At 42.3% G+C, this 25,787-nt stretch overlaps 2 protein-coding genes, 1 long non-coding RNA gene and 1 pseudogene across 7 annotated transcripts; 1 reads left to right on the top strand and 3 right to left on the bottom strand.

Moving 5' to 3' along the window:
• Nucleotides 1-722: 722 nt before the first annotated feature.
• On the bottom strand, nt 723-6,276 carry polr2m (RNA polymerase II subunit M). The gene is made up of 4 exons (XM_086287091.1): nt 5,299-6,276; nt 3,183-3,779; nt 2,797-3,019; nt 723-1,415 (listed from the first exon to the last, which is right to left on the bottom strand). The coding sequence occupies exons 1-4, from the start codon at nt 5,406-5,408 to the stop codon at nt 1,272-1,274; spliced, it is 1,074 nt and encodes a 357-aa protein (XP_086143217.1). The 5' UTR covers nt 5,409-6,276; the 3' UTR covers nt 723-1,271.
• On the bottom strand, nt 6,277-8,839 carry LOC147338974 (uncharacterized; annotated as a pseudogene).
• A 2,030-nt stretch (nt 8,840-10,869) lies between these two features.
• On the bottom strand, nt 10,870-24,233 carry myzap (myocardial zonula adherens protein). 5 transcript variants are annotated; one of them, XM_086287073.1, is made up of 15 exons: nt 23,755-24,233; nt 22,918-22,998; nt 19,732-19,824; nt 18,587-18,748; nt 18,379-18,471; nt 18,152-18,265; nt 17,885-18,037; nt 17,099-17,224; nt 16,768-16,896; nt 16,031-16,125; nt 15,306-15,411; nt 14,802-14,885; nt 14,454-14,560; nt 14,351-14,365; nt 10,870-14,017 (listed from the first exon to the last, which is right to left on the bottom strand). In XM_086287073.1, exons 1-15 carry the CDS (start codon nt 23,830-23,832, stop codon nt 13,765-13,767), a joined length of 1,689 nt encoding a protein of 562 aa, XP_086143199.1. In that variant the 5' UTR covers nt 23,833-24,233; the 3' UTR covers nt 10,870-13,764. The 5 variants fall into 5 exon arrangements, with proteins under 5 accessions (XP_086143199.1, XP_086143210.1, XP_086143203.1 ...); XM_086287084.1 differs by lacking the exon at nt 14,351-14,365 and having other exon boundaries at nt 10,870-14,022; XM_086287077.1 differs by lacking the exon at nt 14,351-14,365.
• LOC147338973 (uncharacterized) lies at nt 12,589-17,289 on the top strand. Its single transcript, XR_015128533.1, has 3 exons — nt 12,589-12,921; nt 16,239-16,478; nt 16,786-17,289. It is a non-coding gene; the product is annotated as an uncharacterized LOC147338973 (long non-coding RNA).
• Nucleotides 24,234-25,787: the final 1,554 nt, after the last annotated feature.

Raw genomic sequence — 25,787 nt, 5'->3', positions numbered from 1 at the left:
GATCCACTGTGGTAGTTTTGAAAGCAAAGTGGTTTGTTGTGAAACAAACAGGCCAGTGTGGCAGGCAGGCTCGCTGTTGTAATACGTGCAGAGTGTGGTTTGGCGCTTTCTTGCTAAAATAAGCATGAGCTAACCCTGAATGATCTCTTTGCGGTTCTTGATCACAATTTTGTGGTGGAGTTTTACACTTAACATTTGAGCAAAGAGTAATATGACATTTAGTCCCCAGACATTAACTCTCGTAACATCATGAACATCATTCTGAACATTACCACATTAATGCTTTTTCTGTTCTCGTTATCAGAATGAATATATATTCGCTGGACACTTTGTTAGGTACACCTTGTTAGTAGCAACCTGGACCCCTTTTCACTTTCAGAATTGTTATAACTCTTCATGGCACAGATTCAACAAGCATCACAAAGTTGAGCACGCAGTTGCAGATTCTTCAGCTGGACATCCATGACGAAAATCTCTCGGTCCACGACATCCAAAAGTGCTCTACTGGATTAAGATCTGGTGGCTGTGGAGGTCGGAAGTGACCATAAAGGGGATGGAAATGATCAGCAACGATACTCAGCTAGGTTGTGGTGTTTAAATGATGTTCAGTTGGTACTTTAGGGCCTAAAGTGTCACAAAATAGTCCCCACAGCTAGAAAACTGATGCCATGAAAACGCTGAATGTTATTTTTAAAAAAACAACAACAAACAGGCATTTAGGAAATCACATGATTTATTTGTTCATGTTACACATTCTGTAACATTGAAGTTTGACATAACTATTTGCAGGCTCACGTCTGCTTCTCCACAAAGCTGTAAACAGTCACCACTGATGAGCTTTAAGTGAATTGAATTATTAAAAATACTAAAAACAGAAACCTCAGCACTCCCAGGATCTGAAAGCCATGATGTCATCAGTCTAAGCATGCTGACAAGAAACACTTTCCCACATGACACATGTTTCAAATTTAGCACTTAAGCGTCGTAGTCAGCGGAAGGTGTTGTTATTCCTGCAGGACGCTGAAACAACTGAACCCACTACAGACTGAATGACAATTAAGTAAGCTAGTTTCTCAACCTGTCATTCAATTTCCTGAGCTGAGTCTGGGATACCGACTATTCCTTCACACCATGCAAAAGACCCTTTTCCTCTCTGAAGAATTGTTGCCCTTGGAGTGAAAATCCTGTCTGATGGGTCCTGATCACAAGGTCCAAAGCCTCTTTCCCTCAGGGCCAAGGTCACACTGGTTTCCCCAGCTGGCCCTCCAGGATCAGTCTTCCTCTGAGGAGAGCTGTGCTCCTTCATCGTGAACCTCTCTGTAGGTAGCCATGGGGCCACCGTCAGGAGTGTAGCTCCCCATAGAGATCTTCAATCCTTCAGACAGTTTCTGGGCTGCCAGCTTGGCCTGCAACTCCTGAAATTAAACACCAGACAGAGAAAAAGCTGACATGAATAGGCTGGTAAACAGAAGACAAGCACATTATTATAAAGCAGCACAGCCACTGCTATTAAACTCTCAACAAAAGTAGGACTGATAATGAGCTCAACCGCCTCCATAAGTTGACAACAGCACACTGTGTGACGTACACGGTCCCGACGCTGCTTGAATGCTGCCCTCTAGAGACAAGAAAGCGTCTCAAGCAGGGCAGCCTTTACCTGAAGATTTCCATCAGAAGAAACAAAGAAATCAATGAACTGATTGTGATAATATTTTAACAGAAGATGAGAGATGGCATTTCCATTAATGACGCTTTAGGACAATGTGGAAGAACAAATATGTTTTATATGAATTCAAGTTTCAAGCATAGAGGAGCGCCTATGTTTGTCTTATGTAATACTCTTCTATAGGGGCGACCGTGGCTCAGGGGGTTGGGAATCGCATCTGTAACCGGAAGGTCGCTGGTTCAATCCCTGGGCTCTCTGTCCTGGTCGTTGTGTCCTTGGGCAAGACACCTTACCCTACCGCCTACTGGTGTTGGCCAGAGGGGCCGATGGCACGATATGGCAGCCTCGCTTCTGTCAGTCTGCCCCAGGGCAGCTGTGGCTACAACTGTAGCTTGCCTCCACCAGTGTGTGAATGTGAGAGTGAATGAATAGTGGTATTGTAAAGCGCTTTGGGTGCCTTGAAAAGCGCTATATAAATCCAATCCATTATTATTATTATTATTATTATTATTATTATTATTATTATACTCTCGTTCAGCTTTCTCTAATAATAACTGTTAAAAGGTTTAATTCTTAATTAAATTAAAGCATCCTAAGTGTTCGCTATTAACAGCATCAACGAGCTCTCTGAGACTTCATCCCTTTATAAATACTTATTGCACTAAAGTTTTCTTTTCTGCAGTAGCTACTCAGTTTGGAATCACCAGCATGTCTTTGGACTGAGGCAGGAAGCCAGAGTACTTGGACAGAACCCACGCACGACACAAGAACATGCAATCTCCACAAACCAGCCTTCTTGCTGTGAGGTGACGATGCTAACCCACCATTGTATCAGCTGTCTATAAAAGTCCTGACTTTTTAAAAATAGTGAGAATCAAAGTGTAAGATGCTGATTGAATTTATGGCACAAAGGACAAGAGGATAAACATGATTGTTGTTCAGATAATTACTTAATTTTCTTTTACCAAATATTAAATAAAATTTATGTCTATTAAAAATGTATTTCTTGTATAAAAGGAGACATTCAGAACAGCTTTGGTTGAACCATATTGCTAAGTGATCTAGGGAGGCACTGGCTGTTTCCACCCAGCCTGTTTAGCCTCCTTAGAAGGGCACTCGGCCTCACTAACCAGCTGCTTCTTGGTTTGCTTCTTCAGCAGTGCAGCTGACTCCTCCAGAGATAGGAGCTGGGCTGGATTGTGATGGAGAGGGGGGAGTCTGGCAGCAGTGATGTCATCCAGGTGTTTTCTGTCCCGCTCCCTCCTGGCTTGCACAGACAGCGGCGATGAGCCTTCAGAGGACTGACTGGGTGACGAGGATCCTGATGGAGAGATGTCACTTCTATGAGGCAGCCTGGAAACACATTAAGGTGCATATTATTTATACTCAGTTAACTTACACAGAGGACAAAAAGGCAGAATGGCAAACTATGTCAAATGTCTTACTGTATAAAATCTGGATTATTGGAGCATTTTTGTTGGAAATGTTCAGAAAACAGTAAATAAAGTCCACTCACTGATTTGGTTTAAATTTTTGCTTCCTGGGAGCTGCAGACTTCTCTGTTTTTTCCAGGACAGTTATATAGTGAGGCTTCTTTGGTGGTTGCTTTCTGAGAAAGTAATTGTCTCTTGCACTGCTGTTTAATGGCTCTTTGGATACGCTGCTGCCACCAGTAGTAGTTCCAGACAGCGTGACCCTTTCCAGGGCCTCCACAAGGTCACCCTCTTTTGTTTCATCAGAGTTCAGAGAGGCCCCACGAGCCACCGTTTCCATGGTTTCCACAGCAGTCGCTCCGGAGACAAACGGCTCTCGTTGCTCGTCCAAAGTGTGGTTTTCTTGCACTTGAGCTGAGGCAGGTGAGGTCTCGCTCTCCTGTGCAGCATCACCTGCAGCAGCGTCATGTTGCCTGTTTTGATGCGAGGCTGCTGGTGTGATGGAGGCAGCACGCCGGTGAGCAAAAGCCTGCTGGTACTTGGACTGTAACTCTGTCCTCGCAACAGACACTAGGCTTCGTCTCCTCTCCTCCTCACTGTGGTCATCAATGGCAAGACGCACTTTATCTGCAAAGTCTTTTATCTTTTTCCCTTTGTCAGGTAGCGTCTGCAATAACTTCCTGCAAACAACACAAACACATCATTGTAAAAAGTATACTTCAAGCAATATTTCAATACACAACGAGAGCGACAATAAATGTCAGACACATACATGTCTGTAACCCCTCCCTGACCCCAAATAAAAGTCTTTCATGCCATGTTTTCCTCTTAATTGTTGATAATGGCAGCCAAAGCTGATACTGATCTACTTCATGGTCCTACTTCCCATACAATCACATTTTTGATAAGAATTTTTTTTTTTTTTTTTTAAACATATTATGTTACATTATGTGAACAAAATCCAGGAAAACTTGTCTGGAAATATTATGTGGTGCAAGTGTAACACAGAAAACTACTGATGCACTCCAACAAATTATATATAATTTTTTGAGTAAATTGGCAGAAAGATACAAATGGAGGCAGTATGACGCATCTGATGCAGTGATGAAAACCTAAGGCCAGATTTACCAGCATGTTGCACTAGCACAAGTGGGTTTTGGCATTAAAAAAAAGTATTAAAAAAAAAAAAAAGAGTTTCTTTATCAAGGTGTGAAATATAGGGAGGAGAACATTTAAATAAAGCATATAAACTGATCGACCAATGCCAGCAACATGTGTTTTACTACTAACTACATATTTGAGGTTTGAAAAAAAATAAAAAATAAAAAAATTTGCACCTTATTCTGAAATGACTGCACCCGTGTTCAGAAAACAGCCCCACATTTGTAAATCACCCGTAAAACTGAACACTCCTATTAGTGCCATTTGGCCTCAGTGACTAAATCTGGCAGTGTAAATGTCTAAGTATCCTCAGCAGTTGCTGTTATAGGTTAACTGCATCTGTAAAGGTGTTCCCATATTAGTTAAACAGAAAGAGGATTTCTGTGTTTCTGATGGTATTAATAATAATGGTAGTTTATCGTTTTCAAATGGTCTACTTTTTATTTTTATTTTAGTTAAATAAAATGTTTTGGTTTTTTACATCTAGTTTTAGTTAACTATAACAAACTTGCTGGAAAACAGGAAGATGGGTCAAAAGTATGGAAATGGTCACTGACAATACCCTGGTAGGCTTCAGAGTTTAAATCATGCTCAACCGGTGCTAGGGTGCCTAAAGCGTGTCAAGAAAATGTCCCTGACATCATCATCATTATTGTTACCACAACTAGCTCCCTGAACTGTTCATACAAAGCAGCATGCATCCATACTTTCATGTTTAAGCCAATGTCTGATCGCACCGTCTGTTGCAGCAGAAATCGAAACAGGTGTACCTAAAGTGGCCGCGAGTGTTTGTTTTTTTACCCCATGTTACAGCAGAGTAGTGTCGCCCGTGCATCGTTTTTTACAAAAAGCATTTCATATTTTCACCTGAGCCAAAGTGGACTTATATAAACACGTCGTCAGTAGATCATCTGTCTTAGTTTTAGGGCATATTCCTGAACACATAGAAGTCACTTTACCAAACCGGATCAAAGCTAACGGGATGGCCGTGCGCATAAGTGTCACGCTTCTCTCATACAACCTAAGGGTTAAACTTACTTGTTACTGAGGATCCCTTCTTGTCGGAGTAGCAGTTCCTGTAGTTCTTCTTTACTCAGGTGTCCCAGGTCTCCCACCTCTCCCTGGCGCTCTGTCCACGACGAGGACATCACTGTTAGCTAAAGTAAGCTAACTACAGCCATCCACAAACAGCACGAGCCCGCTTTAAACTTCAGCGTAAACACGAAGGTTTGCGGTAAATCTAACGGTTGATTGATCCCTTTTTTATTAGAGAGCTTCAGAAAACTCTTTAAGTGACAAATTCACTTCTTCAACACATGACACAACAACATTTCAAAGTGGGACCCTTCTTCTTCTTCTTCTTCTTCCTGTGCGGAAAAAATAGCCCTCTATCGCCCCCACTGTACGGGACACGGTAACACACCTCTTCCCTACAAAGACTATGAAGCTTCTTTGCTGCCCTCTCCCGGTCAAACGTGGTAACCAGCCTGGATGCAAGAGCTTTCTCTCTTAGCAGCGCGATCAGTACAGACAGTCTGGACTGGGCTGGTGTCTCAGATTTTCCACAGCTGCATTTCCTGTCCGGATGTTTTCCGATCCACTTCTCACTCAGCTCAACTGACAATGAATGACCCAAACACAGCTGTGTCCTCTCCAGCCTGTGTCAAAGTTCAAAGTCAGTTTTGGTTGCAGCTGTGCCGTTGGAACAAAGTCTCTGCAGACTTTACCTTTAGAGTTCAGACTCTAAGTCAAAGTTTAAAGTTTTCCATTTTTTCCTGAATGTATTATTCCAAGACCTATTTCTCAAGTATCCCAGATATTGTCAAAAAGAGAAATGCTTCTTTTTTCACGCTTATCTTTGTTAATCAATTGTAATTAAAGTAAACATTAAGTTTTATTTTTTTAGTCCTGTCAAGAGATTCATTCTAAAAGACACTTCTTCAGCTGAGAGTCAGAGAGTAGAAAGACACACGCTGCAGTTTCTACTTGCAAGGCCAGTCACAGAGCGCTCACACCAGAGTGGGGGCCCTGTGATGTGCGCTCTGTTCTTGCACTTGTCTTTATTTATACACAAGAAAAGTAATACAATAATGAATACATTTGTTCAGTGGAATGTTGATACGTGAGCATGTGCGTATGTGATTGTGTGTGTGTGTGTTGGAATGTGGGAAGCAGCCCTTTTTCCTGGTAAGAACTCAGAACTGCTTGTTCAGCTTCTTACTATCACTGTGGGAAGATTCAGATAAAAATATATGAACAGGTTTTATAAAGACCAATCAGTTCTAAGTAATAAAAAGGTCATCATGCAGTATTCTATCACATGTACACTTATATCATTAAAAGCTTATACTGACTACTAAGTACAATTTTCCATTGACATTCCCTCCCGTTGTCACGTATAACTTTTAAGTGAGATATCAGTATGTAATATCTTGTCGTACATTTTCTGTCACATCATCATTAATCACACAAAGTCTTCATGTTCTAACAGGTCGGGGTCATCATCATCATCATTTGTCACGGCTGTGTATGCAGCAACAGTGGATACAATTATGCGGTTAATCATGAGTTTTAGACATGGCAGGATACATGTTACAAAAACACAAAATAAAAGTGAAAATGTTCCAACTCCAATGAGTAGTCTTTTTAGCACCTGTAGCAGGAGCCAGTGTAAAGCCAAGAAAACCAGTCACTTGCATTACTTACATAATCCTGATTTTGGGCCTGCTGGATCTGTCTCAAGGCGTTCAGGGCGTCAGTCATGTTTGATGAGTGTACATTGTCTGGTATGTAAGTGCAGCAGGTGTTGTTGAAGAGGACGCAAAGTCCCCCTTTTTCTGCTAGTATCATGTCCAGAGCTACTCGATGTTGAATCACTGCAATTCGTAATGCATTGATTTCCTGATTCTGCTGTTTATTAATCTTGCACGAAGCGTTCAAGAAAAGTCCAAAACTGTAGTCCAGAGTTTCAATCCTCAGCATGTTTTTTCCGGTTCCCACCCAGGGGAACAATGAATGGAGTACTTTCTGTCCGGTAGTCCATAATTTGAATTCCTCGGGTACGTCGCTCCCCCATATTGGGTCATGTGGTTGAATTTCAGGGAGTGTTGATCTTCTTTTCCGGCGTACTGTAGAAGTGGTGTTTACTGCGGTCATCCTAAAAGTGTGGTTTGACAGGAATGTGGGAGCACATGTTCCTGTCCAGCCTGGGGGCAGTATGAAACATGCCCGTTGTCCACATTGCCAGGTGATGCCTTGCACTCAGTATGTGCCATTAGATGGTCCAGTCGTGTTCACAGGGGCACCTCCTCCTCCAGCGGCCCGGTTGCAGTTAGTGATGTTTCCAAGTGGCCTGTTACCTTTGTTTTGTTTATAGCACATGGAGTGGTTCTTCCCTGGAGTTTGGTCCAAGAACACTGGGAAATGGATGGCTGTATTCCAGGTTGTCACATTGAAGTTGATCCAGAAAAGTTGATCACATGCTCGTTATCAAGTCCAATGTCTTCAATGGTGATTTTCTTGTAACCCTCCATATAGTGTAGGGTGTGTCGACGTGCTGGGCATATAAGAACAGACATAACAGTCTGCATTTTTCGATTCTGCCCTGGTCCTGTCGTACCAGGCATTATTCATCCAAGGGTGGATGTGGTCTTGTGTCATGTCTCTTAGGTGGGAGTTGTCGTGCGTCCATCTTTTCAGTCTGCCTCGTGGTTCAGCTGTTGTCGGCATCAGCTGGGGGCCTGTAAGGGTGAGCGTCGTAGTCAAGGTAACCAAGAGGGTCCACCTTCCCATGGCTGCGTACTACACACTCTACTACTTGGTTACCCTAGAGTTGGTCAATGGCTGGAGGTGGAAGTGCGAGCAATGCTCAATCAGCACTTTACCCTCAACACTGAAGCAACCAAGCGAGGGTGAAACTTTCCCTTACTAGTTGATTTCTGTGAAGGAAGTGGAATCCTCTGGGACCTCAACTTTCTTGCGGTGGCTTTGGTGTATCCAGGAAGGTCTTTCCGCTATTTTGCAGGCAGTTGGAGTGGTCAGAAGCACTTGGTATGGACCCTCCCACCGTGGCGAGCTCCAATTTTTCCTTGGAGTACTCGGACAAGGATCCAGTCACCTGGCTTCAACCTGCAGGAAATAGAAGAAGAATCTTGCGGCAGTTTATTGTTCAAAACAACATCTCTGTTTGTCAACAATTGAGTCATCCAATCTGCCAGAGTGGTTTCACAGACTGATTTATCTAGTGGCTCGCTAGTAACTGGTAGTGGAAAAGGTCGCCCATGTATAATTTCAAATGGGGACAGTTTGTTATTTCCTTGTGTTATTCTCATCCACATTTTGACTAGGCCTACACATTCTGGCCATGGTCTGCCAGTTTCTTCCATTGTTTTCCTGAGCCTTTGTTTTATAGTGCCATTTGTTCTTTCCACTAATCCTGCACTCTGTGGGTGGTAGGCACAATGGTGTTTTAAACTAAAACCTAGTGCTTCAGATACTTTGCTGATCACATCATTTACAAAATGGGTTCCATTATCTGATCTTATCAGAGTAGGAATACCATATGTTTGCAACTGAGATTGCGTCTGCTTTTTTCACTGGGTAGATTTCTGACCATTTTGAGAAAACATCTATAATTACTAGAGCGTATTTTGAGCCATCACACTCATTCAATTCAATGAAGTCCATGTGAATTGTATGAAATGGGTGGTGTAGGAAAATGTCCTCTTTTTGGTCTTATCAATAAAGGACTACCGTAGTAAACACTTTTACTAACCAGATGGACAGGCGCTCTGCAGGTGGGATTGAGCGCCTGTAGTTGGTGTCTAGGCGGGCAATTCTAGGACCGATGCAGGACAGCAGGTCCTCAAACTGTACGAGTGAAAGACGGTGATATCGCTAAAATCATCCAGGCGCAGCTCCTGGAGCAAGTGGTGAAACTCACCAAACTGCTCACGTGTCTGGAGGACCTGATGGACCCAGGTACGGCGAGGACGTCCTTAACGCCGCTGCTCTGCTCTCCACAGTAAATAGAGAACGTAGACTCTCTCTTCAAATGCTAGCTCGACAGCTGCCATCTAGCAAAGATACTGGTCTGGCACAACTTCCTCCCACATCCCTCCCACATTTCCGGTTCACGCGTGTCAAAATATGCAATTTTGAGGCGCGATGGATTTTTCTTGGACACGCATTGAGGTGCAAATGTGCGTCTATCGCGTTCGGTGTGAACACACCGTTAAGTTACCTTGGGTATTGTGTTTTTGGCAGGTCATACATGTTCTCACGTATTCTTTTGCTGAAGTTTCAAAATTTATAGTGTAGAATTGTCGGTTTATTATAAAGACCATCCCTCAGATCATCCCTCCTGTTGAGACATTGCTCAAACCATGGCTCACTAGAGCGGCTGTTTTGTGCAATGATTCGGGAAGAATGGGTTTTCCTGCTATTTTCATTATGTCATCAGTGTCCAGTACTGCTCCGTGTTTTAGCCATTGTTTTGGTTCTTTTGGTGGTGCTGCTTTTTGTTCGTCCTGCAGTACAGATAGTGGAATGGTGTGGTTTTCATGAGTTGTTAATAAGACTGTGGTTGCTATGGCTGCTGCTTTTGCAGCTTTGTCAGCAAAATTGTTTCCCTTTGTAATTTCAGAGTCATCCTTCTGATGTGCTGCACATTTGCAAATTGCTAAATGTCATATCACATAAGGAGTTTCCTCTCATGTAAACAGATGTGTGCCATGATAAAACCTTCCTCCACACACTAGAAATAAGAAACTAATCTCAACCCTTATTTTATAATCCAGTCATTTTTCCAAATCTAGTATCAACCAACTAATTTGCATATCAGCTTATAATGCGCTAAGTTGACAGGTCAACTGAAATGCACATTCAAAATATTATCACAAAAGAGAATTTCCTTCATACAGTAAATTATTTGTGTTGCATCAATCAAACAGAAAACATCTCACAATTCATTGTATTACCAACTAAATTTATTGTCTGATTACTGCTTGGTCATACCAGACTCTCTCGATCTTTATTTTTTCTTCTCTGTTTTCACAAACGTTTCACCTATTGTCAAGCTGAAGAGTTAAATGTCAGCAGTGGATAAATTCAGCATTTGATAACAAAACTCTGTTAAGTTTTCCCTGCTTTAACACCAATGAGAGATATAGGCGCATGTATAGTGTGTGCTGTAGTGTAAGCTGTTCTTCATTGCATGTATGTGTGTTAGTACGCTTGCATGCAGGGCCTGTGGGCCTGTCTCACCCAAAAGGGCATTTTCTTAACAGTTGCCTTTCTCTCGCGTGTGTTAAGAAAGGCAAATGTGCTTGTAGCAGTTGTGAGATTATTATGCCGTTATATATTACATTGTACCTGTAATCAAAATGAGTGAATCATGATACTGCTGTAGGCCACATCATACTTCTTGTATAATCAGTATGTAGTTTTAGTTTGAGTCATACTTTTGAGTTAAAAGAATGTGAAAATAATTAGATTTATTAGAAAGGTTTGCCAGTCTTGGCAGCCGGGGGTTAGTCCGCCAGGGCCTCCGCTCCTGGCCGCCACCCGGCACACAATGCACCCGACCCCTATGGCGCCTCCTGCGGGTGGTGGGCCTGCGGGAGGATGGGCCCACGTCTCCTCTTCGGGCTGTGCCCGGCCGGGCCCCATGGACTAAGGCCCGGCCACCAGACGCTCGCCCTCGGGCACCCTCCCCGGGCCTGGCTCCAGGGCGGGGCCCCGGTAACCCTATCCCGGGCAGGGTAAACTGTTCCCTCGATATTCTTTTCATAAGGGTCTTCTGAATCGCTCTTTGTCTGCCCTCACCTGAGAGGCACACCCTCTCAGGTGAGGGCTCTGTCCCTCAAAAGTGAAGCCAAACAGGTGTTATGAGTCAGGGTGTAAAGGCACTGAGAAAAAAGCGTTTGATAAGTGTATCACTGAGAACCATTGTTCTTTTGGAGTGACTGGATTCAGTATAGTGTGGGGATTTACTACTGGTGGCATCATTTCAGTGATTTCATTTATTGCTCGCAGATCATGCACTAGATGGTATTTTGCAGTATTAGCTTTCTTCACCACTTAAACAAAACATCACTCTTTGTTTGTTTTATTATTATTATTTTTTAAATTCTCCTTTCTCAAAAACAGAAAATGAAATTGTAGTTGTTCTTGGCTGAGAAAACACAAAACCTCTTTCTTGTAAGCGCAGCCATCTTGTGACACATTCAGGATCATTTGCACAGTCTTTATTATCCAAACAGATGCTGGCCTCTCATCATTAATCGTAGTATTATATGTATCAACGAGGAAAAGGCACATCATAAAACTATTTCAAACACAGCTGTGGCAGTACAGACAACACCTGGATAACACTTGTGCCAGTGGCTCAGGAACGGCACTCACCTCATTAAAGTTAATATCGTTAATAACAGATTTCTCAAGAATTTACCACGTCCTATTTTACCACATTACCCTGCTTCCAATTAAAATAGCTTTCCTTTCACCACCAGGATCACAGAGTAGGCTGTCACAAAGGCACAAAGCATGGTAATAAATATTATATTATTGACAGTAACAAAATATCATATGTTTAATTTGTACAGACCACATATAAAATGATAGGAAAATACACGCAATAACCATATCGACCTTCATATAGGACTGAACGCTCATAGCTCAGTGAGCAACATGAATAGAATAGATTCACTGTAAACAAAAGAAATATATTCCATATTATATCAGTTAGAAAAATATTTTTTACATAGCATCACATCATTTACATCCTACATCAAGCTACTTTTATCATTATTAGAGCTATGTGCAAACATGGGACAGAAACCCACATAAGACTTTTTTTGCTTCACTGGCCAAAAATCATTATCTCCGACATAAATGAGTGAGATATTACTGACATGGATGTGCCAGCTTTAAAATGATTTAAAACTGATTCTTGTGTTAGTACATTTTTAAAAGAATATTTGTAAAAATAAATAAAAATTGACCAAAGACAATATAAGTTTAAGGGAAAAAATTCCACTCTTTGGTCTAGTTAATATTAACAGCTCTGACTGCATAAGTAACCCTCTTACTTTCACTATATGGACAAAAATATTAGACAATTCTTATTAATACTAGAATTCAGTTGTATAAAGTCAAATGCCTGGCCAGGCAGTCTGTATTTACAAAGAATTGGTTGTTCCAAAGAGCACACTTTAATGCTCCCGTTGCATGGGTTTACATGGCAGAGCAGCTCCTGCAGGTGTGCTGTGTGTTGTGTCTGATATCCCAGTGTTGGTGTTGTCCCTGCATTATCATAATAATCTTGGTCCAGGATCAACATTGCAACTGACCATTCACTTTGTTGATAAAAGAGGAGGGGGGGATTCTTTTGTTTATATAAAACGTTGTGTGTTTTATTAACTATATTCTTTATAAAGTTATGCAATGTAATAAATATATTATCAAGTTAGGTTGGCTGTTATCCAACTGGCATTATCAAGTTAGGTTGGCTAATGCCGTTTAGCATTAGCCTAGAATGTGGCTAAATTCTAAGCTAATGCTTGGCTCACTGAATGCTCCAACGTCATTGGTCAGGTGTAATGTTGATGCTGGATCAACATTATTATGATGATAACAACATCAACACGGGGATATCAGACCGTGAGTAATGTGCAGCTAGGTCGGTAGTTCTGTCCACGTAGTTTATTTACATATTATTATTTTGCATATGTATTCTGAGTCAGCGGTATTCTTGAAGCACACTAGCTGATGTTTTAATGGCTAACCTGACTTTACATCACCACTTTTTCACTTTCAATCCTAAAGTTAACGTTACTCTATGTTATATACCAACACAGAGTATGTTATCATATTACATTATTAAAACTTGTTTTTAAGACTGTTATTTTTTACAATTTGCTGTGAACAATTTGACAATTTTATGGTCCATATAGTACGTAAATGTTAAGCTCAAGTAAGAGAATAATAAAGGATGTTACTACTGCACTACTCCAACCAGTTTTTTAATACGCTTGTCTCTTTCCCAGCATACGCAGACTGAGTTAGAGGATACTATTATTTAGCTTTACCTACATATTTACTGTTGACATACAGGTTAGCTCTGTACTTAGCACTGATACAAAAAGAGAGAGGAAACACAAAATAAAATCCAACTGTCAACAGGTTTAAAGAAAAGTAATTAAACTGTTCACTCATGTTGTCATCCACATGGAAACTAAGCTATCATCTGACAGGGAATCTGGATCAAACTAGTTTGTAACTGGGGACAATGACTTCCGTGAGTTTCTTTTAATTTCCAGTTTTTTTTTTCACTCCCAGTTTGATAAAATGTTATTTTTGATTTTGTTGCTTATGAAAAGAAGTTTGTGCGTTACTTGTTAACCCTGTTTTCAGTAATTATACTAAGTTAAATGGCTTCATAGCTTCATTGACTCTCCTTATTTAAGTCTTGGCTCATGCATTTTCCAGGACTGCTATTTAACTTTAATCTATGTTTATCTTTGCTGTCATTTCCATAAGTTTCATGAACGGCGTATAAACTCGCACTCCTGATCGTGGTTGAGAAGAGGGCGGGGATGAAGTGGACTCTTCTTGTATGGAGGGTGTGCCTCTGCTTGTTTGTGCGTCCAATTCGTCTTCTCCAGGCTGGACCGGACTGACACCAGCTTCAGACTCAGATGGGTGGATGTAGGAGAATGTCCCATGCTCCTGTGAGGGTCTGGAATCCAGGAAGCGGCTGTACTGGACAGGAGTGTACCTTAGTAAACTTGAATGTAGCCTGCTGGGGGGAGGGTTATTAAGCTTAAACGTCCTTGGCTGAGTGGGCAGTGTTAGAGAGATCGATGGATGTTGAATGGGAGGTGATGATGAGGGTTGTGCCAGGGATGAGGGCGCTATGGAGGAAGGGCTTGGTCTAAGTGATAGAGGATGAGTGGGTGACAAAGGCTGTGTCGGTGACAGTGGTTCGGTGGGTGATGGGAGTTTCACAGGTGATAGAGGATGATCAGGTGATGGGGGTTGGATGGGAAAGAGATGAGTTGGTTCACACTGAACAGGTTCAACATCATACCTCTGTGTTTCATGTCTGCAGAAGCACAGTCAGACACCAGAGTGAGAAAACACCTCCTAATCAAGAAAACACAACCCAATGCTACTTAGTATCACAATCCTACCTGGGGAGCAGATCACAGCCTACTCCTTTCTCTCTGGTTTCCAAAACCTCTCGCGTTTTATTCTGTGTGGACATAAAATACTTGAGCTTGTCTTCTAATTCATTATTCTAGGAAAAGGAAAACAGGAAACAAGAAATATCAGGTCAGTTACATGCAAAAGACTATCGTCACTTTGCATGAAAAAAATGACCTGACGCTTGCAGCAACAAGCAGTAGAGGGGGATTAACACAGTTATTCAGTTATTCAGTGGTCAGAAGCCCATGTGATCATCTGAAGCCATGAAGCAGATTATCACACCCCACCATCAGTTATTAAAACACACAGAAAGCACACCAGTCTCATCCTACCTCACACTCCACTATTGCAATCCTGTCCAGAAGCTCAGAGATGAACATGTCCTTCTGAGCAACTTGAGCTCGCAGAGATTCGACCTTCACAAATTCAAAAAGATAAGCATTTTAAAAACATTATATAATTTACAGGGAAAACAGAAATGGAAAATCCAGTTCACAGCAAACTAGAGTCGTTATCTAATCTCGGTTTTTCCATACATAGAAATGAAGGCAATGAATAACTGAAATACTTCAGTGAAGACAAATAATGCCCCTTTATCTCCAACCCCTTCCCATCAAAATTATGAACATGAATTCACCCCGTTAGCATGACGTCCCGCCCTTTATTGACTCTGTGTGCAGTGAAGTTCTCCGTTCCTTGTGTGCATTGACATTGATCCATGGTTTTAATGGTAAACAGGCTACTTGTGTAAATGTATGAGACACTCCCACTATCAAAACAGTGGAACAGAGGAGTTGAATCCATGGTCTACATACAGATAAATAAATCCTACTCACCTCCTCAATCATTCCTTTGACCTTCCTCTGTTGACAGAACACCATGTCGTTCAAGTGTTTGATCCTCTCGCGGAGATCACCTGCTTCACCTTCCAGCTCTTTGGACCTAAAAAACAACCACGATGTAGTCCCACATATGAAGGAAATACGACTCTAGCACCCTGATTCATTTGCAAACATCGATGAAAAAGTTATGCACTTTTTTCCCTTCTAGGTAATTAATCTGCCTGCAATGCTATAAACATCCTGCTCCAAAGTGCATCTTGCTCAACTGGTTTAAAGGGCCAAGCGTAAGCCGCTCTGCTTCAGGCTTCAAGAAAAAGTGTTATGAAGGTTCTTAGCTGACTTGAAAAAACCTTTCAGGTCTGCACTTTAGGTAAACGTACGAAAGAATTTTAAGCTGAACTTTTACACAAAAACTAACATGTTTTTTTTTTTTAATTAATATCCCATCCTATTCAATTATTTCTCAGTATTATTGTTGGATGTGCTGTCTGAGGTGGGGTTTATCATGCATCCTGTGTGTTTCCAGCTCCTTGTTTAAGATCTCTGCACCAAGAATGAAAGTTTATCCTTGATGTTTGAGAAAACAAACCAAAGACAAAGAACTTCCTCACATCTAATGCAGTCTTGGCGAAGTTTTATCCACTTTTAGAGAAAGGGCTGTAATAGAGCCTTCAGATTCACGCGCAGCTTAAATTTTCTATCTGGACTTTAATTTGTACCTTTTGGCTACAGTTTCGTCAGTTCTGTCCGTCACCTCCATCAGGCGTAGGCGCTGTTCGCAGTCCTTCAGCTGCTCTTCCAGTTGGCTCTTCTCCTGTGGAAATCACAACATTTTATCTGTTTTCCTATGGCTGAATGAAAATCCTAATACTCAAAAGTTTGAGTCTTTTTGGGAAGTAAAATCACTGACATCGGTCGTCTCCTTAGATTACAGGGTCCTGATGGGGAACTTTGGCACGTAACATCCACCTGAAAAGATTCTCCTGGCAGGAAAACACTCCAAACTCCAACAATCCCTATCAGTTTGATCATCAACTAAAGCAAGGCAGCAATCCCAATCCATGGAGGCCCCACCCCACAGTCCACAGGAGTCAAAGGATTGACTGCTGGCGCCCCCAGTGGTCCCGTGCCCAACCGGTTTGAACTGTAGGGAAACCTCGGTATCAGGCATGTGGTTTTAAAGTAGTGGGTCCTAGGTGTTTTTGCAGCTGGCCAAGTGTTATGTTGTTTGCAGTAAACATGGACTGAACTCCACTACGTGCACATGTATACGGTCATAACCTTTTACAGAAGGTTGCTTTTGTACATTTAAGAAGTATCATCTTCATCGTTTCCTAAACATTTGACTGATATATGACAGATCCCTCAAAGTATTGTGTAATTTTTGTTTTACACAATTTTGTTCAAGGGTCAAGGGAACAGGAAGACATATACATACGTTACATTTTTGACTTACTTTTCCCATGCAGTCCAGGAGACGCTCCACTTCCATGATCCTCTGGTCCCTCTCTGCAATCTTGGCTTCTGCGATTTTGATGTTTCTCTCCGCTTCCTCCAGTCGTCTGATGTACTCATCGAGTTGGGCCTGTGCAAACAGAAATATGTCTGCCACTCTTCTCTCAGCTTAGGCTTGCCTCATTGTCAAGAATTTTGTAACTTTTTTATTTGTAAATTGTGTACAGTTATTTCCTTAGGTAATCTACGTCAATAGGTTTGGTTTCTGCTGTCAAAATAAAAACAAAAACAAAGTGTGATGTATGTATGAATAAGGACCAAAGAATGCAGACCTGTAGGGTTTCAATCTCCTCCCTGTGCCTGCGTTGTTCTTCCAGCAGCTTTTCCTCATACTCTTTCTCTAGCTTTTCCGAGAGCTCCTTTAGCGCCTTATCGTTGGCCTCCCGTGAAGACTCCGCCTGGACAGTCCACAGCATAGCAAAAATTAGCACTTTGCTCAGCTGATTAGGCCACATTCTGCTCAGGGTAGAAGATGCAGATGCAGCTGATGTGTTTCTGTTCCGCAGCAATATGATATGTTAACAGAGCTGCTCGATAAAAGTTTGCTGTGTCTCAGATCACACAGTGATTTGAAAGCTGGACTCTCTGCTTTCTAATGTAAATTAAAACTTAAAAAAAAAAAAAAATAGGACAGGAGATGGTTTCTCAAAACTTCAGGAACTGTGATGATGATCGGTAAAGCTGGATTTTAATGTTACCTGCTGCAGAGATAGAAAAATGTTCTTTCATTTATTGATTTATTCACTGTTGGTAGGGGTCATGAAGTCCTAAACGTCCTGTCCTTCCATCACTTACTGACTCATCAGACCACTTTGTTACAGGACAGCTGAGCACTTCACTGTCCCTTTAAACATACACAAAGTAGCACTTGCACAAAACTTGAGGGAAAATTTTGAATTCCACCCATTTATTTTGGCCATGCTGACATCTCGGTCTCGTGGCCTTGTGGCATTAGAAGCAGCCACTTCCACTGTAAAGTTTTGGGGGGTTTTTTCATCTGTGGACACACGTGGATTCATGTTCATTCCCACAGAAAGAGTTTGTGTTTGCGGGACTACCTGAAGCCTGAGAGTTTGGTTTTCAGCCTGTACTGCAGCCAGCTCGCGCTCCTTGTCTCTGAGCTGTTGTTGTGTTTTCTCATAGGTGCTCCGCAAACTTTTCACATCGTCTCTCGAGCTCACTCTCTTCTGACAGTCGTCCAGAAGGGATTTCTGCAAAGGGAACTTATTTTAGCCAGTGAAGACTTTTTGTAACAGCATCCAGCTGCTGGAGTAAAAAAAGAAAAGAAAATGTCTTCGGAGTGTTTGGTGACTTTGATTTGTTACCTGCAAGGTGAGGTTAGCAGATATGAGGGAACTGTTCATCTGATCAAAGTTCTCCATGGCTGCCGTGCGGATCTTAACCTCTGACTCTAGACTCCTCTTGTGTGCATTGGCAGCCTGCAGAAACACGTGGCACACAGCTTTTTTCAGATTTATGCACAGCTTTACAGGTCAGAGTTTGATGAGGAATGTCAGTGCATCCGGTCACATGGTGTTGTCATAATCTTTACCCTGAGTTCCTGCGAAAGCTTCTGCATTGATTGCTGCATTCCTCCAAACTGTCCGTACATCCGCTCTCTAACCTTTTCAAGAGAATCTCTCACCTGCAAACAGAAACCAGGAAAACACAGATATCATCTAAACAGAAACCCACTCTGCCTTGTATGGATGATGTGGTGGCAAAAGAATGATTGGCCTGAAGGCTCAGTCTTTCCTCACCTCCCTGATGTATCTCATCTCATCCTGTAGGTGACTGGTTGTCCACTCGCGTGCCAGCACCTCCTGTCTATCTGAGCCTGTCCTCTGCACTACACCATACACTTTGGGCCCATGATGCTGCAGCGAGGTCTCTGGCACCCCATTGGTCATGTCTCCGAGGTGCTGAGGGAGACAGGATTGTGCCGGTCAGGTTTCTGTAGCTACCTACCGCTGAGGCAGGCTTATGCTGGCATGGTGTCTCTGTGTTTGTGTGCACACTTACAGATGCACTGCATGAGTCTGCATGTACATGCACATGCATACATATGTGCAAGTGATCAAGTATTTCAGCGCCCACGCTGCTGTGCAGTGGAAATAGGAAGTTGGCAATGTGCAGCTAAAAAATGGTGCAGAGTGCATCGAAGGTGTCGTGTTTCTGCAACCCAGGACATGAGCTGCTGCCCATTTCTGTCTATTGTGCCTCTAACAGCCAATGAAAACAGATGCACACCAGCACAGGAGCAGTGTGGCACAATGCAATGACTAAATAATACACAGCAAAAGTCCTGGGCACAAATAAAAACAACTTTAGCTCAGAGACTACATTTTAATCAGTATTTCAGCTGTAATTCAAGAGCAAGGTGCTTTACTTGATAAAGAGAAATACAGCTAACACTTTTGTTCATTATCAATTGGTCTTCCTTGATAACTTTTATTTATAAAGTGCTTCACAGTGTACATGCGCCAAAATAGAAACACACTGTCGAGCATGCGGTCATATATCCTTATATACACACATTTGGTGTAAAATGATGAAGAGCTGTAAACAGACTCTGCAGGGATTTTTCTTCTGCTTCAAATGTAACTTAAGCAGTCAGTTATTCTAATTGAATTGAATGTTAATTGAATATCTAAGTAAGTCAAGTTTAAATTTTGCATGATCCAGCTCATTTTATTAGCTTTGCCATAGTTTATCACTTGAAACAAATAAAAACAAATAGAAACACTTTGAACACGCCTGCTGTCTTTAAACTGTGATGGTCACAGCATTTGCCACGGTCACCTGTGAGCCTCTGTTCATGCTGAATGTGTGAATACAATATTAATGACAGCCTCACGGTGCATGCGCAGGGCACACTCAATGAAGCAGTGGCTGCTTTGTCTACCTGCTGAGGTGACTCCTGGCCAGGTGGACTCTCTCTTTGGATGAGCCCGTTCTTCCTCTTCCACATCCCATTGACATCTTTTTCATTTTCAGTCTGCAAAATAAAACAAAAACAGGTCAAGAACACTGATGTGGATGGCTTCCATTCAACCATCCTTCCATTGATTCTTCCATTCTCTTGACAGCATATCCAAGCAGGGAGCCTGCTCTTAGGTTCATTGCTAATTCTAACATCCACGTCTTTAGTACAAACAAAGCACTCAGTCAAACTCCACGCAGGCACAGGTTCAACATTCAAACACTACACTGCAGGTTCAACCCCATAACTTCATGTTGTGAGGCTATAGTGCTGACCACTGAACCACCATGCCACCCATGATTCGTGTAAAACAAAACATTTTCAATTAAGCTTTATCATTTCTGTATATATTCTACAGCACGCCTCATGTGAGCCTAAAGTGCAGGATTCTAAACAAAAATGCAAGTAAACACGCTCTTGAAGTATTTATTTAACTGTATGTGAATATTATATAGTTTCTATAGATCTATAGATAGATCTAGAGATAGACAGATTCTGATATCTTTTAGATGTCTCTACACAAAGAAGTCATTCATTGAGGACTACTACTCAGAAAAAGAGGCATCAGTGTCCACATCTCACAGAGATACGAGCGAGGAGGAACAAAGATGCCAGTGTGGTCTCGTGGACAGAGCCCAGCCTCACATTTCTGCACCACTCAATCTACAGAGGACCTGCTGTTGAGAAATGGAAAAGGCCTGCTAATAGGTGGGAGGATGTGGATTCCAGCAGATGGGAGGGAAGCACAGCCATCTTTATCAGTTCGCTTCACGAAGCCCTGCGTGCTGCCCATTCAGCTTTGAACTTTACAATGTTTGACCACATGCTGGTCCGTGTTTACCTGCCCTTTGTCAGTTTTGTGGGAGAAGCACTCTGGCTTACTTTTCCTCTGTTGCTTGAGGAGCTTGAGCTGTTCACAAATGTTTAAAAAAATGCTCGGAGACAGCTCGGTAAAATAATCTTGCATCAGTGCATTGTCATCTAACACTGTCATTTGTTTGTATGAACTCACTCCTCTATCATATGACTGCACCGTCTGACCTGATTAGCTCCTTATTTGTCACACAAGCACGGAGGATGCTCACTGTAGCTCACTGGGCTGAACCGTGTTCACTTTACGGCTGTTACGGAGATGAAATCCAATGCTGGCGGTATAGAAACATCGTCTGGTAACAGTTCTCTGTTTACTTCCTCTGCGTGTGTCATGATTCACATGTGCTACATATCATCTAGGCCGCAGTCGCCGGTTGGATATAATCCACGATGTCTCGAGTTGCAGGACACGCCCTTTCTAACTTCACAGCGAAGAACCAGCATTCCTCTTGAAACACGGTATCGCTGGATATCTCTGAGAAAAGATATTTTGGTCATTTCCTTCCTCGTTGATTAACTGGATGCAGTCCCCATTACCACATTCCTGCTGACCTTCATTTGACCTTCCATGGTGATGAACTAGGCACAAGTTTTAACCTCTTGAACCTCTAACTGGCTCCAGCCTGATGTTTTCTACTCTGTGCTGCAGTTCCACGTACACTTTAAGCTTCAGTTTGCTGTTGAACTTCAGTGAAACTGAGGCTGATGACTTCATGGTGATTAGGGTTCAGGAATGATAAGACTGCTTTCAGACTTGCAGCAGTCACTGGCGACATGTTGTCTAATACTTTCTGATAGGAAAACTTTTTTCACATGATACAAGAAAACAGGAGTGGTAGTGTGGAGTAAAGTGGTATCTTTATGATAGCTTTATGATGATTGTGAAATACCTCACTGTAAAGAAAATCTGCATCTGGATTGGTCTCAGAAATCCAGTTTGTGTTGCCATGAATCCCACCCAGCAGCGGTGATGTTACTCTGTTACTCAGCTGTTTTTATTTTTAAAAACACCCTTCTCTTCACTCGTTACATCGCTTGTTGCCATTTTCATCTCACAGACAGATGCTGACGCTGTTGCTGGAGTCACCGATGTCTGTTCTGGGACAAACCGGCTGCCACTCGCAGAGGGCACAAATCTGCATCCTTCCCAAACACTAAAGTGCACATCAGCTCTAAACACGTGCGCTTCCCTCCACTCTGTGTTCACACTTCATCAGACTGTCCTTTGTCATCAGTTCCTATAGTCGCAGTCACACCCTCCCAAAGGCAGCCACATTCAGAGATTACTTCAGTGTGCTATCGGTGGAAAGAGTGGACATGTTGCACAAGGTTCATTCAAAACTAGCCATCATGTTTCTGGATCCTGCACACCGCACAGTCATACAAGGAAAAACCTCTCCTCAGAGATTAAACCTAACCCAAGCATTGCACTCAGTTCTCGCACTTTCACTCTGAAACTTTGGCATCAGCCTCCGATCACAAACAAAGACCGGGGCAGAGCCACCAACAGCAAACACCCACGCAGCCTGCGGCGTCGACTCAGCCATAATTCACAGGATCACAGAGCATACCAGCAAATATTAAACGTGACTAAGAGTAATTCTACACCTCGGTAGGCAAATATTAATTTCTCATGAGCTCTGTTTGTTTTAGTTACCGTCCTTTGGAGTTAATACTGTTAATACTTATTAGCATTTTCTGTTCTGTGGAAGAGTGTTAGAGCACAGATGGAGCAGAGCTTTGAAGTAAATGTAAAACAGCTGTGTGTGCATTATCTCACACACACACACACACACACACACACACACACACACACACACACACACACACGCCCTCCTGTCATGATTGCATAACTGGACCAGATGATAAAAAGCACATAAATCTCAGCTTTTCCACCATCTTTCTTTTAATGGTTTATAAGATGAATTAAGGTGTGTGTGGGAGGGGTTTCTGTTTGGTTTTTATTGGTGCTTTTACTCCCACACGTCACTATTTCTGATCAGCAGTGTCAAACTGAGTCGAGTGTGATGACGTTTCCTCTTTAACTCATTCACTGCCATTGACGTCTATAGCCGTCAATTGCAGTGCATGAGTCAATGGGTTTAACTCATTCACTGCCAATGGCTGGCAGTGAATGAGTTAATGTAACTTTACGTATTGTACCGTATGGATTTGAAGCCGGTTCTGGCCGGAGTAACAGGGTGGAGGTAACACCGAGGGAGACGCAAAACTTACAGTGTCTGACTTTTCAGTTTTTGGCTCCTTGTTTCCATTTTCTCCGGGATACAGAGTCAGTCTCAGGCGTCTGATTCTCCTCTGGAAAACAAAACAAACACACACAGACAAAAAAGGCAAATGTTTGAATTTAGGGGAATTTACAGATGGTCATCATGAAGAAAAATAAAATTCAGATCTAAATATCTCTGATATTGTGGCAAAGCTTGAACTGTCAACTAAAAGATTCTGTGAGCTTATTCACATACAGCAGCAACAGGGCACCAAACAAAGTTTATGTAAATGCAAAACAGAGTAAACAGAGTAAAATGTTAAAAAGTAAAACAGATACATGGAAAGTGGGAACTCTGTTTGATTTTTTACTATTTTGAGGTTTTTCATAAGAAATTTAGTACAAAGAAAAAAACCGAACTCTTCAGCAGACCCTACAAGCGTGCTTCACCAAATATTACGGTACGTGTTGACCTGCATGAGGCGACCATGGGAATAAAATAAAACGTGGGGCAAGTACAAAGGCCTGTTTTATCAGAGAGCTGTTCAAATAAACATGACAGCTCTGCCTCCTGCACGCTCAGCTCCCATTACACACTCGTGTAAGTGAACAGAGCCACACATCCTACAACAGAGTCAGAAAACGTTAGAGAGAGAGAAAATGGATCTCTTTGCTTACAGACAGGAAAACAAGTGTCGGCAGAGTTAAAAGCAACAGCCGACAAACAGAAGAGGGGAGGAAAAAACACTGGACAGGACAAAACACAGAGAGAAGAGGAGAGCAGAGAGAAATGGGAGGAAAGACAGAGAGATCTTCAGTGTTCTCGCTTCTCTCGAGCTTCTTACCTCCCTTAAAGCCTCTGGAGAGTCCTCTGTTGTGGTGGTGGTGGTGGAAACAGTTGGTCTTGAACCGTAGCGAAGCATGTCTCCTCTAATGTCCACTCCTGGCTTCTCTTCCTCTCCCTCTCTGGCTGTCCTCCCACCCTTCCTCTCACTCTCCTTCCTGAGTTCTGCTCAGATTCTCAGAGCGACCATTCGCCCCCGGCCCCAGCCTGGGAACAGGAGGGAAATTCCACTCTAAGTCTGCTTCTGCTGCTGCGTCTGCAGTGGGTATCCTCAGGGCTGCGAGGTTCCCCCTCAGTCAGTGAAATGAACAGGTGCAAACCAGCTCTCAGCAGCACAAACACAACAATGTCATTGTCCTAATTCCAGCCAGACTGCTCCTAAAGCCACCTGGCTGACAGGCTTGTCAGTCACTCAGCAATCCTCTCTGCACTGACTACGTCTCTCTGCACTCCCATCAGACCTGTCGGGCCACATTTCACCTGCTTCGCTCTTTTGCGCCTCCTGGCCCTGAGAGCAGGACTTTCACAGGCAGGGCGGGTCCTTTTACTCGGGCTGGGACAGGTGGAGTGCGCCTTATCAAAGGGAGTGGCTAATAAGAGGAGCCCACTGTTCACATGAAGCAGTGAGACAATAACTGCCTGCCAGGCCTGTTATACATACAGGAGTTATTAGACTTAAAACACATTTAGATAGAGGTTTTGCTTTGTGAGAAGAAGAAAAAAAACACATTGAGTGGCAGAGGTAGGGTTTTTTTTTTAAAGACTTAAAATAAAGAATTTTCATTGAGATGGAATCTGATTTCTCCCTCTTATTCACTCGCTCTCATTATTTGCTCTCGCAGGTAGGACAGCCGCATTATGGGGGCTCTTATATAATAACCTTTAAAAATTAAGGGTCTTCATCTGATTGAAACCTTTACATAAACTAAGAGAGTTATTCTTTTTTAAATTTGCTAATAAAAGTCCATAATATAACTTAAATTGGAGGTTATATGTAGGAAGACAGGCCATAGAATAAAAAGACAAAAAACAAAAGCTCATAGACTTCCATGTCTGAATGGACAGTATGTCATGCCCTGTGATTTCAAAGGTCTGTTTATATCAGAGTTTATTAGTTTCCTCAGTTCTTTCTCCTACTTTCCTTCTGTGTCTGTTTCCTGTATCGAGTTTTCCTGTATTGAGTTTCCCGCTTTAGTCATTGTTACTTTCTTCCTGTTTTACTTTGCTACTTAGTTGTCCTCTGTCTTGTGTTCAGTCTTACTTCCTCCTCTGTGATTGTGCTGATTGTGTCCACCTGTGTCTTGTTTCCTCCCAGCTGTGTCTCTGGTCAGTGTGTGAGTATAAATAACGCTGTCTTACCTTTGTCCTCTGTTACAGTGTTTGCTTACCCTTAGCACGCTTCCTTCTGTCCCCCCCTGCTGGATTTAGATGAATTTGTTTATGGACTTTGTTATTTGAATTTTATGCACCAATGAAGGGGCGCTTTTTGTTTGTTTCACCTGCGTCACCTCAGTCTTCTAAACAAACCATACTTGTTCTGTTTTCAATCGTACAGTCATAAGCTTTAAGATTTAACGTGCTGACTGAGGCCTGTAGAGTCTGAGATGTAGTTTTTTTCCTTTTTTTTTCATTACATGATCTGACCTGGGGTTGAATTTGCTGGGAAGATTGTGGCATTGTGTTAACACACAGCTGAATGATACAGACCAGTAAACCGACAGAACTTGTGCTTTTATAGAGGTGCTGACTGTCACTTAATCGAGTGCTTTTCATTAGCAGCACCTGGCTGCTACTCATCCTCCTAATGAAAACAGCGAGGGTGTTGCTTTTCCACATGACTGTGAATGCCAACCAGCCAACAGAGGTGCTACACTAGATCAATTATTGATATCGTGAGAGGGATGAAAAGAAAGACCGCACTGCAAACATGATTTTTTAATGTTCTTCCTTACCACTCCATGTTTTACTTGGTTTTACACTGACATAATATGCGCTCTGCTTATGATTATTCATGCTGACAATTATCTTTGAGGA

Source organism: Aulonocara sp. 'chitande type north' Nkhata Bay, linkage group LG1 (genome assembly GCF_057382095.1).
Source record: "Aulonocara sp. 'chitande type north' Nkhata Bay isolate Kocher_YH1m ecotype deep benthic linkage group LG1, A_spYH_male_GT1.1, whole genome shotgun sequence".
NCBI classification, from domain to species: Eukaryota; Metazoa; Chordata; class Actinopteri; order Cichliformes; family Cichlidae; genus Aulonocara; species Aulonocara sp. 'chitande type north' Nkhata Bay.
The sequence above is the reverse complement of the archived record's forward strand: the minus strand, read 5'-3'. Positions and strand labels throughout refer to the sequence as shown.

Coding starts and splice junctions, on each gene's coding strand:
- polr2m (XM_086287091.1), bottom strand. CDS start 5,408: ATGTCCTCGTCGTGGACAGAGCGCCAGGGAGAGGTGGGAGACCTGGGA. Junction 3,780..5,298: donor GAAGGGATCCTCAGTAACAA/GTAAGTTTAACC, acceptor TGTTGTTTGCAG/GAAGTTATTGCAGACGCTAC. Junction 3,020..3,182: donor CAAAAATTTAAACCAAATCA/GTGAGTGGACTT, acceptor ATGTGTTTCCAG/GCTGCCTCATAGAAGTGACA.
- myzap (XM_086287059.1), bottom strand. CDS start 23,832: ATGCTTCGCTACGGTTCAAGACCAACTGTTTCCACCACCACCACCACA. Junction 18,749..19,731: donor GCCAGGAGTCACCTCAGCAG/GTAGACAAAGCA, acceptor TGTCTCCCTCAG/CACCTCGGAGACATGACCAA. Junction 18,266..18,378: donor AGCTTTCGCAGGAACTCAGG/GTAAAGATTATG, acceptor GTGTTTCTGCAG/GCTGCCAATGCACACAAGAG.